Source organism: Rousettus aegyptiacus, unplaced genomic scaffold (genome assembly GCF_014176215.1).
Source record: "Rousettus aegyptiacus isolate mRouAeg1 unplaced genomic scaffold, mRouAeg1.p scaffold_m13_p_3, whole genome shotgun sequence".
Classification (NCBI taxonomy): domain Eukaryota; kingdom Metazoa; phylum Chordata; class Mammalia; order Chiroptera; family Pteropodidae; genus Rousettus; species Rousettus aegyptiacus.
Genome location: NW_023416306.1, coordinates 168107983 through 168127508, shown reverse-complemented (window position 1 = coordinate 168127508; position 19526 = coordinate 168107983). Strand labels below are relative to the sequence as shown.

Sequence of the window (19526 nt, the reverse complement as noted above, 5' to 3'; positions counted from 1 at the left end):
TTCATAAATTTCTAAGGTTCAGGATTATTAAGGCAGTCAGAGATTCAGTCTGAATATTCAATTGAATATTAAGGTAGTTTCTAATTTTATAGGTAATTGTGGACAAATCAAATTTAAAATGGTTCTACTAACTTTGGCTCTACCACAATAGAAAAAAAACCATTTATATATTAGACAATACTGAAACTAAAAATTAATCTGAAAACATTAAGATTACTTTGATGATTACTGTTCAATATTCTCAAGCAATTTTAACAGTTATTACGAATGTCACTATAATAAACATAAAAAGAAATTCAAATATTCAAGTACATGTTTTGGTTATTCAACTAGAGATATACCTGTATCTGTGAAAGACTGAATATCATAGGTGAGATCAACACTGAGATTTTCAGAGTTTTCTGTTTTTTTAAACACTAACCCAATCACCCACATCGTGCGAAATTCTTCCCTGCAAAGTAAGAAGAGTATTACTACAGTTTATCAGGAGTTCATGAAAATAGTTAAAGGTGATTGACAACCTGAGGTATATGGGAAAACTTGGAATATATATTATAAGCAAACTAAGTTCTAAACCCAAATTCTATCAAAATTCAAAGTGCCCACACACACTACTGTTCTTTACATAAATATATAAAAAATCAGAGTTCGGAGACAAATATACTCATATTATCTATGTACTAACAGCCAATATTCTTAATGATGACCCTAAAGTACCAGAGGTACCACAAGAAAAATTATGTTCCTAAAGAAGGAAAAGGAATTAATGCATTTTGGAAAATTCTGAAACAATAGAAATCGTCTTTCTCATAAGTTTCTAATCAGGAAAATCTAAACTATAAATCTCAAATTGGTTTTGAGCTACATGTAATCAATAAAATAGTGACTCCAGTTATTAAAAACTGTCTATAAATGCTTCTATGAGTAAAAGTTAAAAACGGAAGAGGAAACTAGATTAAATTAAAAGATCGCTTACTTGTCAGGATTTTCTTTGGGTGCTGGAAATGACTGGGGATTCACATGAGCCAGTGTAATAAATTCATTCTTCTCCAAACTTCCAACCAGGATTCGGATTTTGGATTCCACCAAGCCCACCCTGAACAAATGTCACTTAGTATTAAATTCTGGTTAATTTAAAAGATAAAATAAAATGCACAAAATCAAATGTTTATGTAAAGTAGTAATATGAAGATCATACTTAAACCCACAGGGGCAGTTAAACTGTCTGGGCCCCCACAGATAAAATTCAAAGCTTTATTTTCTACCCAAAAATGCTGAAGAGAAAATTGGGGGATAAGAAAATCAAACCACATTTCAAACTGGGAAGGTTATGAAAGATGTCCCCACAAATATTCAAAGAAAAAAAATAAGTGAGCTAAAACAAAGTACTTTAAATGTAGTTAAGGACGTGATACATGGATCTCTATTAGGCAAACAACTAAGAAAGCTGTATACGAATCTCCAAATTCCTATAGTTTTGTTACAAATAGTATAGCTTCATTTATAAATAAAATCAAATGGTGTTTTAAAGACTTTCCATCTCCTACTGTGTTCTGTGGGTATCTGATTTATTTGGAAGTTTATTTTTTCTGTAAAGTCTAATCTTGTACTCACCATTCTAGGCGTTGTTTTTCTGTTGGTGCACTTGCTAGAAGTACAATATAATGCCTTTGAAGATAAAGACAACATGCTATTTATTTTATTTAAATGCTTTGTGCTGGATATTAATACCATAACATAAGCTTCATGACAGTTATACATCAGCATCAATTTAGCAAGGGGGAATTGCAACCTCAATATGCACATAAAATCATAAAAGCTAAATTCCACAAGTTCCTAACCACTGGCAAGTTTAATTCTTCTGAAAAAGTTATTTTATGAATAATTACCCATAAAGCAGCTTAATTCAAGAATGCTGAATAAAGATTAACTGATAATTCAGTTCAATGACTCCAGTGGAGTGCTCACTACAGTAGAATCTATGAAAACAAAACTATTTTAATGGAAATGAAGCACCAAGGCTATGGTGCTTTACTAAATATAAATATACTAAATACACATATTACGTATCGGTAACCTCAAAATAGTATCACACACATCGTGCTTTTTAATTTAAATTAAAAAGCAGGAAAAATTAAACTCAATACTCAAGTTATTTAGGCCTCAATTTTTTTCAAGTAAATTTTTACAACAAAGAAGCAGACATCACTAATGTGAAAGCAACAACAACAAAAAATTGATTTCTATGTAAAATCCAATTCATTCTAGTGAAATTACAAAAAAGGCAAATTTTTAGAAAATAGCATCATCACAACATATCTTTAAGTCTTTAGAGCAAACTATAACTGAAGTGTAATTCATATGATTCGATTGTGTAAGACTGAAAAAGTTTAGACCAACATATACTCTTCTACAGAATCCATTTTAAAGGTGCTGGAAGCCAAACTTCTCACCAGAAACTTTAGCTTGAAAAAAGCAAACTGAAATCATTATCTAGTGTAGATACTATTTGGGAAATCAGAACATGACTAAAAATTTTTTAATTTTTTTTAGAAAGGCTGAAACTTTTATGATGTTATCTGTCAAAATTTACAAATGAGATTTGTGGCTAAATGCAAATATCTGGGCTAGACACAGAAAAATCACCAACCCTAGTTCAAATCAGCAACCCCTCCACCCGCACTCCCCCCAAAAAAAGATATTCAGGCAAGTTTAAGCATTTTTAAATCATGCCTTAAAACAAACCATCTGATTACGACCTTCACAAAGTATCTGTAAAATAGTTGATTCTCCACAGCTATGTAATCCAGACCTAAGACTTGTATATGTCACTACAAAGGATAATACTGGTCTTAATAGCAGAGGAACTGTGACATTCAAATCAGTTAACTTCGAGTATTTATAAACTGACAGTAAGGTTTATATATACATGTGAAAACATAGTCAGATATGTGAATATGCAGTCCAAATGAATATAGATTAATACTTCCTTTACCTGTTTAATTTGTTCAGCATTATTTGGAGCAAACCAAATACAGTTGACCCTTGAACAACACGGGTTTGAACTGCACAGACCCACTTATACGTGGATTTTTTTCAATACTGAAGTGTATTTCCCTTATGCTTTTTCTTAATGACATTTCTTCTCTAGCTTTATCATAAGGATAGTGTATACAAGACTTAAATTTAACACACAAAACGTGTTCAAACTGTTGTTATCAGTAAGGCTTCCGGTCAACAGCAGACTATTAGCAGTTAAGTTTTAGGGGAGTCAAAAGGATACAAAGATTCTGTTGCATGGGGCTTTAGGCGCCCCAACGCCTGCATTTTTCAAGAGTCAACTCTATATACAACAAACATTTAGATGGCCCAAATAAATAAGTTAATAAAAGTCACATGAAAACACTAAAAAGCTCATGCATTTTAAGGATACAGAAACCTACTCTGAGAGCCCTAAACGTCCTTAAATCAAGCAAAATCCTAACAAGCTCAGCAACCTGATTTCCAGTTCCCTGGAAAATTGAAAATGGGCAAAAGATTTAAAAAACAATACAAGGAAAGGGAGATGAAGAGCTCTTGTAACAAGGAGACAACAAAGTATACAAAAGCAAGCATGCCTAACAAAAACTCAAAAAAAGCAAAGTTGTCTGGGTCTACCTAGTGCAAGGACAAAACTCCCTCTCAATTACTTTCACCACCCTATTAAGATGCATATTTGCAATGACCACCTGAGTCTTCAATAAAAGCTTAATGCACAATGTTCTTATTTATAAATGCAAAATATACAATCCACTTGAACATAATTTTGTTGGCAATTCGAAGTTTAGTTTTGAAGCTTATAGAGTTCAACTTTGGTTCTTAATGAAATGGAGGGAAGTATCTACTCTGCCCTGTTTATAAACAAATTCATTTGTTTAAATATAGCTAAAAGTGTTAAATAGTTCACAAGTATTTATGCTAAGGTTAAATGTCCTTTACTCGGTCATATTTAAGCAAATTTAACATGATAGACAAAAAATATAATAATTAAGAGAAATAACCTGCCATTAAGAATGCTTATAAAACAAGGTCTCATTCAAGAACTGAAAACAGAATTGCAACTCGCAGTTTTAAGTTTTAAAAACTGGAATTGGTATTCAGTTCCTCAAATCCCTATCAGAGCACAAAGACCAAGTGGTACTTTGAAAGTTACTCTATTTTGTTGCTATTGCAAAAAATGTGATCCTCTATCTCATACTGCCACTTATCATGTGTTAAGATGCTCAAATGCCTTCACAAGGAGGTCTTAAGGTAATAGTGATTAACTCTTCCCCAAATATAAAGATCATCAGTTTCCAATGATAAATTTAAGCATAAAAATGTGTCCCAAATGAATTAAAACCTATTTGAAAACTCTTAAGAACATTTAGTTTCTATTACTTAATAACTATTTACCCACCAAAAAAGCATCCTGTAAGTAGGTTCCCAGGCCATTTCATCACACTAATATTTTACCTGGGTCGCTCATCGCTCATATACATGCACTGAATATCTAATTATCTCTTGGGAAAAAAATCTTTGCAATTCCATCTTTAACTCAGGATTGAGTTATAGTTTATTATTTTTAGTTTTAAAACATTTTAAGACTAAATTTTTCTACATATATATGGTCTTTGAAATTATAATTAAGTTTAATATAAATTAACCTTACATTCTGGCTTTTCCTAATACCTTTTCTTGTTGCCTAGTAAAATGAAACACTTGAAATAAGTATTCATATTTCCTATGTCAACAATAGCTCATTTTACTGCTACTTAAGTGTCAATTTGAGTATCTTCAAGGAAAAACATGAAAAAATATTTTCTTAGAATTAAAATTTCACAAAGCAATGTTACCCCTTTTCATAAAGAACACTGATCTCTTGTGGAAGATGATTTGTCTGCTTTTTAAAACAAAATGTCCTTCATGGTTCCCTCTTTTCCAAGAATGGCAAACAGCTATTATACACAATTTAAAATCCTATACATAGCATATACTTATAGGACCTACTTCAAATAAGGTTAAATGAACTTTGACTTGAGGGAAAACACGAGTCAGTTAAGTTATACAGCCAACCTTTGGGGTTCATATGTGTAAAAAAAAAAAATTCAAATCTCTGACTATCTCTAAAATCTAATAACTACTAGAAATTTAAAGAGGGAAATTTTTGGAGAAATACAATTTGACATAGATAAAATTAACCCATTGTTGTCATTTTCAAATGTTTTCTCTGAACTCACAGCTGAAATTTTTAATTTTCCTGATATAATTTCCTCTACTTGTTACAATATACTCATGTATAATTATGTTTAGTCATTTGTGATAACCTAAAATGATTTGTTTCAAGATAATTTAGTAAAGATAGTAATCTATAATCTTATAAGTCAACTGAAGAGCTTATAGGTACTATTTGGCATAAATTAAAAGACAGCTTACAAGTTTTAAAAGAAAAATATTAAACAAAAAAAACTTCGAACTCCTAGTAATACAAATTTATTCAAATAGATAACACTATCAAGGTTTGTTCAATTTCAATGATAATCTTTCTTAAAACAAAGGAAGACATTTAAGCACTTTCAAGAATTTCATCCTACCCACCTCTTACTCCTATAAGTGAGAAAGGAAAAGAATGAATGTAGCTTCATCTTTGATTCTCAAGAATTAAGAGATCTCTGCTGATACTTTTCTACAAAACCAATTTCTCCATACAAGTAATTATGTACTCTATTATGCAGTTTTTAAAGTATCAGAATATATATGTTTTATTAGTTTAAATATTCAAAAGTATTTCTTCAACATTGGTTCAAATAGAAAACAAAGAAAAATTATCTGCCAAATGGAAAAGCACAACTTATGGGGAGTAAGTAATAAACAGTGTTATGCTATTTAAATATTTAAATATTTACTGACAAGGTGGTGCTCCCAAAACACAACAATTAAGCTGGCTCCATTATTGCTTTTTCATGCAAAAGATACAGAAACAAAACACAGAGACATCATGAAGGTCATCATTCTTGTTTTTAATTGGGGAAATAGCATAAAGCAATCTTGCTTAAATTATTACAAAACACAATCCACAAGATCAAATGGTCAGGAAAGTTTCAAGCATTAAATAAAAAAAAAAAAATTTAAGTGGGACTTTGGAAAATTTTCAGCTCAGGGCAAATAAAAGTGCAAGTCCATTTTTTTTTTAAGTAAGATTTATTATAACTTACAATTTTCATAAAAATCAACACAATCAGGCTTTTAACCTGTACTAAGGTATTAAACCATTAAAAACATTAGTAAAAAAGTATTATACCCACTTAGATTTCAAAAAATTATTTGTAGAAATATTTGATGGGGCTTTATTAACATTAGGGGAAAATTGTAGGTCAATTGTGTACTGTAACTATTAAAAACATTTGACTATATATTGACATTAGCTCTGCCTATGTTATAGAGAATCTTAGTAGGTTTCCAGAACTAGCTGAATATACTTAGTTTCTTAATAGAGAATATTAACTACAAATTTTAACAGTTCACTCCTTGTTGAGGCTTACATTTTCAAGATTTGGTGATGGCTAACATATGCCTACAAAATTGATATTGTTATGAATGCAGTAGTTCGGTTACAGAAGGGAGCAAAATTGTGGGGCTATACTTTACCTTGACAAATAAAATATAAGGAGTTTAACTAAAAAATGTACACCCTTTGTGACAGAAGGAAACGTCTATAGAAGATGTTTAAAGGAAAATTCAAAACTACATTAGTCTAGCAAGAAGATTTCACATATGCAACCAACCATTACTTAAGAGCGCAACATGTCCAACATGCCTTAAAATACATACTTGTACTTTTGAAAGAAGTTTGGAGCTTCAAAAAGTTTGGACCACTCTCCCTTACTCAGCAAAATTTCATCTGTGATAGCAAGACCTAAATTAAAAACATATTAAAATGTTTGCATGGTTCGGTCTAACAATCTAGTTTTAAAGATCTTAACATACCACATGCGTTCATTATAATCCTAAAATAATTAAACGAACAGCAATCTCAGTCTGACTTTAGAGCATATTCTCTCTCACGCACACACACACTTTTCAAAAAAGCTGGCAGATTTTTTGAGAGCCAGGTTTCTGGTAAATTACCATTACTCTAAAATGCCATACTCATAGAATGGTTCTCTCCCAAAACTGAAACCCTGTACCCAAGAAAGAAAAATTTCCCCTAAGTTTTGCTTCTTGTCTTTCTAACAAGCTTCCTGTTGTTTCTAAAAGGAGAGCAACATCTTCCCATCAAGAGCTTGTTTAGACTACAGAAAAGAATTTTCCACTTCTGCGTTTGCAGCTGGTAGCTGTACAGCTGATTCTACTTTTTAGACTGGTGTCCGTCAAATCGAACAATCCTGTTCCAGTAATGCCCTCAAAGACCGTTTATAAATAGCTATACCTTTAAATTGCCAGTATTAGGGATTCAGAAACGTTCAGCGGTTCTTCCAAAATAAAGGGCAGTTTGGCCCCAAAACTGATCTCAAAGCTCTTGCCAAGAACATAACCTGCTAAATGCCACCTCTCATGTCACTCAATGGAGATAAACCATGATACGTTTAAAATTTTACGTGGTAACAGCATGGCACTAAACCTGCCCATAAAGGCCCTAAAGATAAGGCTTTACATATTGATTAATCTTTAAATATATAATCAAAAATAAATTAACTAAAAGGAATTAAACTTTTTCAAGTCAATTCTCATGTATATATTGTAATCAATAACATCAGAATCCACCTCCGTGAATGCTTTAGTTTACATTGCATACTCTACTGGGTCTACAATGGTATGTAAATCCTTTGTGTATAAAGGAGAGCATAAGGATAACCACTTACCTTGTTTAAACTCCTCAACCATGACCATCCGTGTTGAAACGGACACATTGTACGTGGAGTTCTGTTGTGGGTATGCTGGTGTAATTATAGGCATAAGATGGTACCTATCACTGGGGTTTACCTACATACAACAACAGCCAATCAGTTTCTTCAAGTACATATGCAACAGATACTTGGACTTTTTACCCCTTGTTAAACTGAACCAATGATTAAATTTTATTTCATTCATAGCTGGAGTTGAGAAAGAAAAACCATGTAAGGAGACATTGTTTATATAGGAATTCATTACAGAATCAGGATTGTTCTAAACTAATGGCTTGTTTCAATCATTTGGGCATGACTATTTTGGCAACCTTACTATAAACAGTGTGCCTGTTGAGCAGAAAAGGTTCTACTTAGTCATCTACTGATATTTAGTTTTTCTTTTTTCAACAACAGAAATGGGGATGCACATACAACTACACTTTTGAGAAATGTCATACTACGGCGTTCTGTGTAAAATGAATTTTAAACAATATGGAAACTTAATTTTTAATATACCTTCAACTTATAAAGAACATAACTTTATTAACACATGGTGAAACTACTCCATCTATGTTGGTATCAGTTTGAGATAGTAAAATGATTTAGTAACTGTTAATCTTAATCCATATATACTAAGGATAAGTGGCATATTTCCAAAAAGAAAATTATAAAACTCACATCCCTCTAAAATTAAATGTCTTGAGGTTTGGAAAACCTGAAAATACATAGCTTGATGTAATTAACAGAATTTAAAGCTGTTTTTGATATTATAATAAGATAGCAAAACAATGTAGAAAAATAGAATTTTACAAACCTATAAAGCCTTAGTCAAACCTATATATATATTTTTTTTTTACCAATAATAAAGTGCATGTTGTTAACACTTAAACTGAGTAAGCAGTAAAGGTTGTAACTTCCCAAGAAGCAGAATGGACTCTTCTTTAGCCCAACCACGTTTTTGTAATCTGAAGTACCCAAACCAATTTTTATAATTACATCATAGTCATTAAAGTGATATTGCTTAGAAGGTATCTGCCACAGGTAAACATTAGGCAACAGTTTTCCTATAACAACCAAATTTTAACAATATTTAGATCAAAAAAAAAATACAGGGATTTTTAGTATCCTTTTATTTTTTTTAAGCACAAATGCCCACACAACTTTGACAAGGTAGTTCTATATAAAATAAATTAAATGTTAGTGAACTTGATATTATAAACTATGTACAATTAAATGTAGTTTACAGGGTACATAATTATGCTTCTCACATCAGAGGACAATTAGAGTTGAAGTTATCTAAAAGAAAGTGTAATACGAACATGTCCACTCATACGTAAAAGAATGGGAAGTTTCCCTGAAGTTTATGCAGATGCCTTTACTTGTTATTGCACAATGTGTATTTGTAGGGGAAAAAATAATACACTAACCCTTGGGTCCCATACAGGCAAATTAAGATTGCATTCTTCAGGTTGTTTCAATAGCACTGGATTTGGCCATTCCCTGTTTAAAAAGATTGTAGCACTTGATAAGACTATTGGATATCACCATCTAAACGTACTTTGTTAAACATACAGCATTTGTGATTGTGATCCTTCTTCATTCATTTTGCCCTCCTGGTATATACATAATCTTTTATTCCTGTTGACGATAGACTACTTAATACTTTTTCTCTATGAAATTAACTTAAACCTTTTCATAGCTTTTCAGATTGAAGTCAAACATCTTCTCTGCCTCTCAAAGAACTGATAAAGCACTATTTAAATTAAAAAGTACTATCCCAACACATCTGATGTGTTCACCTCAACCCTGGACAGGATAAATCCCTCCTGGAAAACAAAAATCCTGTCTTTATACTAACTCCATCCAAAGACAACTGAGAATGCAAAAGTTAACTCATTATAGGCGAAGAAGTATAAAAATTGATTAGGAAAATTTTTTCTCTATCTCATGATTTATTTAAAGGTTATGAGTATGTGTAATACAACTTTGTGATGTGAACACATTATTTTCAAGACATGCCCTACGAGTTAACAACTTCAGTCCTTTATGGAAGAGATTAAAAACTGGAAAGTATTTGCCATCCTAATATCAAGGTTAACTTCTTTAAAATATTATTTACTATGTAACATTAAAAGAAACTGACTTCTTTAGTAACTCATCAAACCTGATCATATATGACTAAATGCTATCAAATCCATAAATAACAATGTGTATTAGAAAGTGTGGCACAGTTCTACATTATAAACTGTATCTAAAAACTCCCAATTTGTATAAAATAACTAGAAAAGACTTTTCCAGAGAGAAGAGGTATGGGGGTTGGCAGGAATAGGGAGGGAAGGCAATCTCTCTAAATCAATTTTATAAAACCAAAAAACCTAAGCTTTTGAACCAAAGCAACTCATAAAATGGCAATACCCTTTTATCCTACTTTTCTTAAAATAAAGATCAACAAATGTGAACAAGCTGAAATGATGGAGCTTAAAAAAAAAATCTCTCCAGGGTTAATAATGACTAATCTCAGAAATGATGAATTGCCTTTTTTCAAGCACTTATAGTTATTCTTAAAAGCTTTTTACATACATATTAATATTTTACCTAAGATAAATGAGCAACTGAAAGCAAAACACAAAACAAAACAAAAAAAATCACAAAAAACTAATGGCCTATAGTTTCAGAAGAATTCCAAGTGTAAAAGGTGGTATATATAAGTTTACCTAAAGTAATTGATACCCCCCAACCTATCAATTCATTGGATTTTTGCAGATCCTTAGAGCTAAAATTCAGAGTTTATTTAGAGAGTAAGCTTACACATGAAATACAAACAGCTACTGCCTTGCTACTCTGGGAAAAGCTAAGGAAAAGGAATGGAATTAAGGTTGCCATTTTATATACGACACGATCTCCCCCAAAGACTACCTCAACAGCTACATTATGAATTCAAATTTGAATCTGAAACCAGCTGCAGAAAATGTCATAGAAATAAGACTAAACTTCAGTGTCTACAATCAATTTTATTTTAATATAATCTAAACACATACCATTTAGAAAATACCAAGAAAAATTTATGTACAAGAGTTGATGCTATTGCATTTGGATAAAGCTGGCAAGTTCTTGCTACTAGCATAGCCCAGGAAACACCACCGAGGAAACCTAATATATTGGAATAGATGTTGTGGCCTGTTGATAAGGGAAAAGCAAAAAGAAAAGTTAGTGTTGAACAAAAGTTTAAACATTTTTAATAAGCTAACCAACAAATTCTGAACTCACGTTTGGCCCACAGTTTGATAGCTCTCAGAGTTAACCTGAAGTTGTCAATGTTTGGTACTAGGTGTAAAATTTCATCGGTTACCCTGCAACCTGATTAATAGGAGTGAAAAAAACAGAACATTAAACCATCAAAAATTTAATGATAACATTTCTTTAAAACTTTCTGAGACTGATATCAAATTAAATAAAAACTTCTTTGGTAGAATCAGTAATGTTAATTCGATGAAGAGGCAAATAAAAAAATTTAAACTTTGATCTCCTATTACAAGCACTATCCTAAACCAAAGAATCTGAACTGTGACTAATCTTAAACTTTCAACCCATAATTAAAACTTCTTCCAGTTCAGATATACCCAGGAGGGTCTGAGCTACTTCAATTTCCAAGAATTGTTCTTCAAGAGCATGGTAATGGTAACAAATAATGCAAACACAAGTGTCCAAAAGCAATCCTTTTAAACACAATAGTTGAAAACATTACAAAGGATGTAAGGATCAAAATATTAGCAGGGTTATGTAATGAAACCTAAATCATTAGCAAGAGAGTACCAATGTTAGACAGTCTTTAAATGTCCCACCCAGGGAATAAGAAAAAAAATACATGATCTCAATGAGTAAAATAAACTACCAGATACCTATCTACAGTTTATTAAGTTAAGCACATTTTATTTGACTCGCTACTGATAAACAATATGGCTATAAAAAGCTTCATTATAAAACTTAAGTTTAAAACAATTTTAGTTGACAAAAACTGCTACTGTGCAGAAAAAGTAGGTTTTGACATACCGTTAAGACTTCGTATGCATCTTATATCTAAATTTTTAAGCAGACTGTCATCTCGTAAGTCCAAGTCTTCTGGAATAGTCTGCAGTGCTAATCTTGCAAATAAAATATCAATCTAAAACAAAAACAAAACTTAACATTCCATATATGTCAAACTATGTTTAAGGCATTTCTTTAAAAACATTTAATGCTCCTTAAATCTAGGGTCTTCTCATCAATTATAAACATGACAATGCCTCCAGAAGTCCTAAAAGTATTAACTTGTACCTCAGATATCTTAATCGGATAATGTTAAAACATGGTAGCATGAAACAAAACTTTATAAATACCTAGTTATCATTTTAATCATACACACTAAGTTTGATTTACATATTAATAAAACGGTAAGTTTATTAAATGCATCTATTGGATTTACTGTGTGCTAAATTCATAGCACTGAATTACTTAAAATTAAGTGGTTAGTTCTCTATCCATATGAACTGTGAACATACTAACAGGTACCCAAATATGAGGCCAATATTATCCTTATATTTAGCCTAAATATATCTCTCTATAAAAAAAAGGAGCTCCTTATATTTAAAAATTTATATATCTATAATAATATAGGATGTTTCTCCAACTTAGTTTTGACTAAGAAAACAAAGAGGCTAATTTTGAAGGCTTATAGATTACGAGTGACTTTTTTTGTTTTTTTTTTTTTTCAAGGAAAGGTGGAAGTACAAAGTAACAGCATAGATTTGGAAATTATTCCTGAGGGAATGATTTCATGCTTCCCGAACTTTGGATGCTACTAGAAACAAGGCTTTTATAAGATCACTTTAAAAACAAGTGTTTTAAGAGCTTATTGTGAAAAACCATTCACATGTACCTGCAGGATAAAAAAACTATACATGTATACAAATAAGTACTTGGGGTATAGGATAGGTTTTCTAATGAAACAGATTCTAAAGCCTGATGTAGACAGAAATAAAGACTATATGCTCACAAAAAAGGTACCTCAAAAAGCAACTCAGTAATGACACTGACCAAAAAAAAAAAAAGGATAAGATTATTTCACAAAATGTTGAAATGGAACAGCATTCCCAAAAACAGTACTATTTTACATACAATGTATGAATAGAAAATAATTAAATATTTCAAGTGACCATTTGACTTTCATCTCCATCCTGAAAAGTTCACACAGTTGAGTGAGATCTCCCACACGCACAAAAAAAATTCCCCTTTGTTGGTAACATTCTTTTTTGGGGAAAACAGGGCATTATCTTACATTACAAATTGTTTTATATTTATTTAAATATTGACAGTAAATCAAAACTACTGAACTTGACAATCCTTTACTAAATTTAACACTTTACATTCTCCTTATTAAGGTTGGTCATTTTATTTTTCACAGATGATTGAGTTGGGCACTGTATGTAACAATTATAGAAACCACCTTGTTCTGCAAACAACTTACTATTCTTCAAGTTTCCGAAATTTTACAATCTTCACTACCACTGGTGACTTTCCAGCACCATTATGTGCAGCAGGAGTAACATAATAACTAACGTTGCTCCACCGTCGGCTTTGTTCTTATTACTTTCACTACACATATTGAAAGCAGCAAAAAGAAATGCACATCATCTCAAGAATTTGGGCTCATATAGACTTCTCTATCATAAAATATTTCATCATACATAATATCAGGTCACAATTTTCTCTCAACTTCAATATTTAATTCAAATAAAGAAAGCCAAAATTCTATTTGCAAAAATATATTGTGCTGTCTTAATGAGACTAAAAAGCATACAAAATTTGCACACAGAAAACCTACCAAGTAAACTGTTTTGCAGCAGCATTTCATTGTCAATATTCCATTACTCCATTCTTATATTTTAGCTCATTTCACTAGACTCTTTCAAAAGACTAAAAATGGTATTCCACAAAGAACGGGTAGTCACTTCTGCTAAAAAACTTAATTCTTATTAATATTACACCACCTCACTAATTATAAAACTTTAAAATAAATCACGTCTTTAACCTACATCAATCAAAATTACACACATCAAAAACTGTCTATCTGAACTACATCTTACCTCTATCCCATCAAAACACAGTTTGATAACTGGCACAAACGCCTCTTCGACAGCCTGCAAGAAAATCAAACAAGTTCAGTGTCTCTGAAACTACACATCAGTTTTAGTACTATTAAATGGATGCAACTAGTTTTAGTACTATTAAATGGATGCAGCACTGGAAATTGTTTAAAAATAACTTAGCAAAATGCTTGACACAGACTAGGTTCTCAGCAACTAGCTGTAATACACTAGGCTCCTTAATCAAACTTAACTTCAAGTCCTTGATTTCTGCCACTCAGGTAGTGGCCAAACTACACTGTATTTATTTTGTTTGCTTCGTTTCCTACTCTGTACACAAGATTACAGATTTATGACTTTAGGCTTGCTGTATAGAACAAATGCAAGCATACATAGTAAAAGGGTGTGGCAAACTTCAAGAGTCCAATAAATGATGACTATACCAAAAAATTCATTCAAATGACTAATTTATAGCTCCTCCCCTTTCACCCCAAGCATTTACGCACTCTTAAATCTTTTACTTCTTCCTGTAATTTCAACTTATCATAGAATGAGGTGAAAAAGTCACTTCGATCAACATGTCTTGGTGCAACACACAACGCATCAATATCGGCACCTAAAAAAATTAAGCCCATCAACCATTAATTACTATCAGAAGAAAATGATTTTGCATCTTTATCATGGCAGTATACCCATCCCTTGATTTATGCAGTTATTTTTTTGACGTGAGTTTTTTAATATGCAGTAAATATTCCCCATTTACACAGACTTTTATACACGGTTTCCATTTATGCTGTCTAATTTTACGCTGTTCTTTCATTTTCATTTCCATTATTGGTGATTACTCTCTAAAAAACAATAGTTTAACTTAGCGACTAATACTAACACAAAATTACTAATAATCTTCTTGTTCATTGGGTAGCAAATAAAAAAACAGGCGACTACTAATGTTTTTTGGGATAGGTTTTATAAATGTTTGCTGTAAAAGCTGAAAATTATATAAAGGAAAATGTGTTCCTTTTATAATACTTTTACTTTGTGATAACGTACCTGGTTATCCACACAATTTATAATATCCAAATATACAAGTTCTACATTTGCCACCAAATACAACTTCCTTGATCCAACTTTTAGATAAAGGCATTAACTCCACCTTTACGATTAATTATGTTACTGCAGAGGAAACTACATATAGGGGTATATGAGAACTCTGTACTATCTTGACAATTTTTCTGTGAATCTAAAACTGTTCTAAAAAAAAGTTTATTTTTAAAAAACTGAAAAAAATATTAATGGCATTTTAATGATATTTTTAATAAGTTTAAGGATAAATTAATCGTTTACAGTTATAGAAGCCTGGAATAAATAATTTTAAGTTGTATCAAGAGCACTGCTTTAGCTTTGAGTGATATAAAGTCAAATTTAAATGCCTGCTGAAAGCAGTATGGCCAGAAGTGATTGTACCAGGGAATATTATTCCCAACAACTGAAGGATTAACTGGCATTGTTAATTTATTAAATAAATTTCAAGAAGGCTCTGACAATTTGAATGTAGATGATATTACCAAATTACTAGTTAATCACAAATTAGCTGATAATGAATTAATTCACTTAATATCTGAAGCCCATCCTGATGATGAATACAGCAATGACCTTGAACCAGTTTCCTTCTCTGCAGAAAATATTTACAAAGCTCTTCAGCTGGCCACAAAACTGGAAACTACAATTCTAGACATTGATGCAAAAATCCAACAAATCTTAAAATTTCAAAAAGATTTTTGAAAAAAAGGTTTTGGAAAAAAAAAATACATGTGAACAGATAATCCACATGAATTGAGGGATGGGTGTTATTTGCTGTTTAGAATCTGTTAACATTATACTGGTGAGCCTCTAAAAATATACTCTTCCCTTTAAAAAAAAAAAAAAATACTGGTCAATATAGGAATAACATAATCCTGACTAATGGAATGTTTTTTTCCTGCAGCATCTTCTAGCTCCAGTGGCCCGGGTGAACTGGGAGTCAAGTCAAAGAAAAGTGACGCAGATAGGATTTTTATGGTGAAGAGAGGGAATTATTCAAGAACAGACCCAACATCTTGATGTCATTAGTTAGCCATGCTCATTAGTGAAACAAAAAAATATAGTTTTCTTCTATACATTATGTGGACTGGTGCTTATAGGCTCCTATGTGGCCCCTAAATGAGACCTACAGAATAAACTTTAAAAAATACCATTGGCAAGAATCCAATGAGGCAGACCATGGTCAAGCTATTTGTTTTTTAGTGCCTGACAGGAAGCCAGCACTAAGCATATAAGGAGAACACAAAAAAAGATGATTGAGATCAGTAATTGGAATAACAAAATGGAGATCAACGTGAAATAAGGTAACACAGTCATTTTCCTAAAAGACTCAACACTATGAAGGCTGTATATATATTTAGTATGAAGCAGAAGAATATGCACACTACTACTGGCACAAAGCAGTGGGAGATAAGTGGAAGGAAGGGTGCCAGAACAAAGAGAACACATACATACTGGCAGGTACTTTAACAAAAAGGCTAGTAGTTAACAGGTAAAAAGTACAGACTCAGAATGCCTAAGATAGAATTCTAGTACTGCCAAGAGATGGCTGGGAAAGTTATTCAAGCTTTACTATGTCTTTATTCTCAGACTCCTATATATTACATGAGAATAAGAGTTCTACGGAATAAGTAACACAATGAAGATGAAAAACATTTTAGCTCCATGGTCAGTAAGAAGAAAATGCTTGGTAAATGTTCTCTGCCACAATAACATGTTTACTGTGTATTTATCTGCACAGAAGAAAAAACTACCAGTGTAAATAAGAAAATATTGACAGTGATTATCAGTGGCTGCAGATACATATTTTCTTGGTTTGGTTTTTACTTAACTGTATTTTAGAACTATAATAAAAGGACAAGGAAAAGAAAATCCATGGATTTTCTTTTTGTAAAAAGCTTTAATTCATTTTTGTTCTGATTTCCAGACTAATATTCTTCAGGTAGAGAAAATGACATAGAGAGCAGCACTGTTCAAACGAATTCTCCCATGGGAAAAATGTTCTGTATCTGCACTTTCCAGCATGGTAGCCACTAGCCATATGTGGCTATTTAACATTTAAAATGTGGCTATTCTACTGAGGAACTGAATTTTAAATTTTACTTAATATGGCATTAATGCAGGTATAGAAGTCATCATTTTCTTTCTTTCTTAACAAATTTAGGCTCCCTGAAGTACTGTCTTTAATGCAAACTTAAGCTATATGATACACCAAAAGCAACTGAAATGAATACATTATTCTTAACTTTTAAGAAATAAAAAAATATTTGTCAAATTAAAACAATATTTACCTTTAGTGTGTACTCCTAATCTGTAAGATCCAAATGTAAAAATTTTTCCTCCAACATTTTCAATTACAGACTGTGGAAGATTCTGTTGAAACAAACAAACAAACAAAGATTATTTTGCCAATAGAGCACTACAGAAATTATTTCAAATAACACTGCACATTAAAAACAAACACACACACACATAATATTTCAGAGCAAATTTATATAAAGGGTAAACAAACTCTTTGAAGCTCTACAAAATACAGGCCTTCATAGATGAACCTAATTTGAAATTCAAGCAATTTTTAGCTTTTAATGACCATTCCTTAGTGAAGACCCTTACTATATTTCTGGAAACTGCTTTAAAGAGGACTGTGATAGAGGAGCAGTGTTAGAATCAGAGATTTTATTCATGACAAAGATGCTGCATAAACCATGAAATGTTAGAATATAACAAAACACATATGATTGCTTAAAAGACTGCATTCAATGATTACACAGAATATCCCATAGTATATCAGAGTATAATTTTCCCATATCAAAACTGATTAACTTTAAAGGCCAATACTCCTACATAATAGTTTAATTTTTTAGATTTCCAAAAGACTTTGGTACAATGATTCTGAACAGACGTAAACTTACTGACGGTGTCTTAAGAGTATAAACAGCATAAATAAGGAGACGAAAAAGAATTTAAAAATTATCCTCCTTACCCTAGCACTACTATAAAGTACCATGGTGAATACTTAATGACCCTGGTGGTAAGGATGATGTCTGCCCCTCCAAAAAACAATTTTAATGTGTGCTAAATGAATATTTCTCTTTACCTTCTAATACTCAGTATAGTAAAATTTTATTCAGTACCAGTGCAAAAAAGAGACTACTCCTCCTCCAGGCCCTGCCAAAAATGTCATAAGTAAAGTGTTACTTTATATTTTAAAAACCCTAAAAATAAACTGCAAAGATTAAGGAACTCCCCTGTTTTTTAAGGACGTATTTAATCATCACATATAGAAAACAGACAATCTAATGTATAATATTACATTTGTTAAAAGCAGTCAAGGCCTGGAATAATAAAAGAGTCTGCATAGCCAAAGCGATATTGAGAGAGAACAGCGAAGTTGGAAGGATAATGCTACCTATCAAACTATAAGGCTGCAATAATAAAAATAGCACGGTACTGGCATAAAAACACACACACAGATCAATGGAACAGAACGGAAAGAGCCTAGAAATAAACCTACAACTATCTAGTCAATTAATCTAAGACAATGGGACACTCTATTCAATAAATGGTGTTCAGAAAACTAAACAGTCACATGGCTCCTCCCCCTCCCCAAAAAATGAAGTTGGATCACTTTCTTACACCACATACAAAAATAAAGTCAAATGGATTAAAGACAAATATAAGACCTGAAGCCATACTCCCAGAAGAAATCAGGCAGTAAACACTTGGACATCGCTCACGGCAATATTTTTTTTAATATGCCTTCTCAGGAAAGGAAAACAAACAAACAAATAAACAAATGAGACTACATCAAACTAAAAAGTTTTTGCAAAGCAAAAGAAACCATCAACAAAATGAAAAGACATCCTACTGAATGGAAGAACATATAAGCATCAATGATACATCCAATAAGGGGTTAATATTCAAAATATGTAAGGAACTCAACATCAAAAAACAAACAATCTGATTTAAAAAATGGGCAGAGGACCTGAATTGATATTTCTCCAAAAAGGACACAGATGAAAAGATGTTCAACATCACTAATCATCAAGGAAATGCAAATTAAAACCACAATGAGTTATCCCTTCACACCTGTCAGAATCGCTATCAGCAAATCACCAGACAAGTGTTGGTGAGGATGTAGGGAAAAAGAGCAGTATTGGTGAAATTGTAAATTGATGCAGCCAGTATGGAGGTTCCTCAAAAAATTAAAAATAGAACTACCATTAAGACTTAGCAATCCCACTTCTGGGTATTTATCTGAAGAAATCCAAACGACTAATTTGAAAAGTTATATGCACCCCTATGTTCACTGCAGCATTATTTACAATAGACAAATATGGAAGCAACCTAAGTGTTCACTTACAGACAAATGAACACAAAAGATATGCATAGAGAACATAATGGAATATTACTCAGCCAT

At 31.8% G+C, this 19526-nt stretch overlaps 1 protein-coding gene across 4 annotated transcripts in view; it reads right to left on the bottom strand.

Annotated features, from left to right (window-relative positions):
- The window catches only part of PAPOLA (poly(A) polymerase alpha), a 57866-nt gene that overhangs the window by 19617 nt on the left and 18723 nt on the right, over positions 1-19526 (bottom strand). For all 4 annotated transcript variants that reach the window (XM_016159847.2, XM_016159846.2, XM_036218302.1 and 1 more), the window contains exons 4-15: positions 17398-17479; positions 14533-14642; positions 14027-14080; positions 11955-12066; positions 11172-11261; positions 10943-11081; positions 9332-9404; positions 7881-8001; positions 6850-6934; positions 1615-1668; positions 977-1096; positions 342-451 (exon numbers count right to left, since the gene is read on the bottom strand). In XM_016159847.2, the coding sequence (XP_016015333.1) occupies positions 342-451; positions 977-1096; positions 1615-1668; positions 6850-6934; positions 7881-8001; positions 9332-9404; positions 10943-11081; positions 11172-11261; positions 11955-12066; positions 14027-14080; positions 14533-14642; positions 17398-17479 (1150 nt within the window). The remainder of the gene's footprint in view (positions 1-341; positions 452-976; positions 1097-1614; positions 1669-6849; positions 6935-7880; positions 8002-9331; positions 9405-10942; positions 11082-11171; positions 11262-11954; positions 12067-14026; positions 14081-14532; positions 14643-17397; positions 17480-19526) is intronic.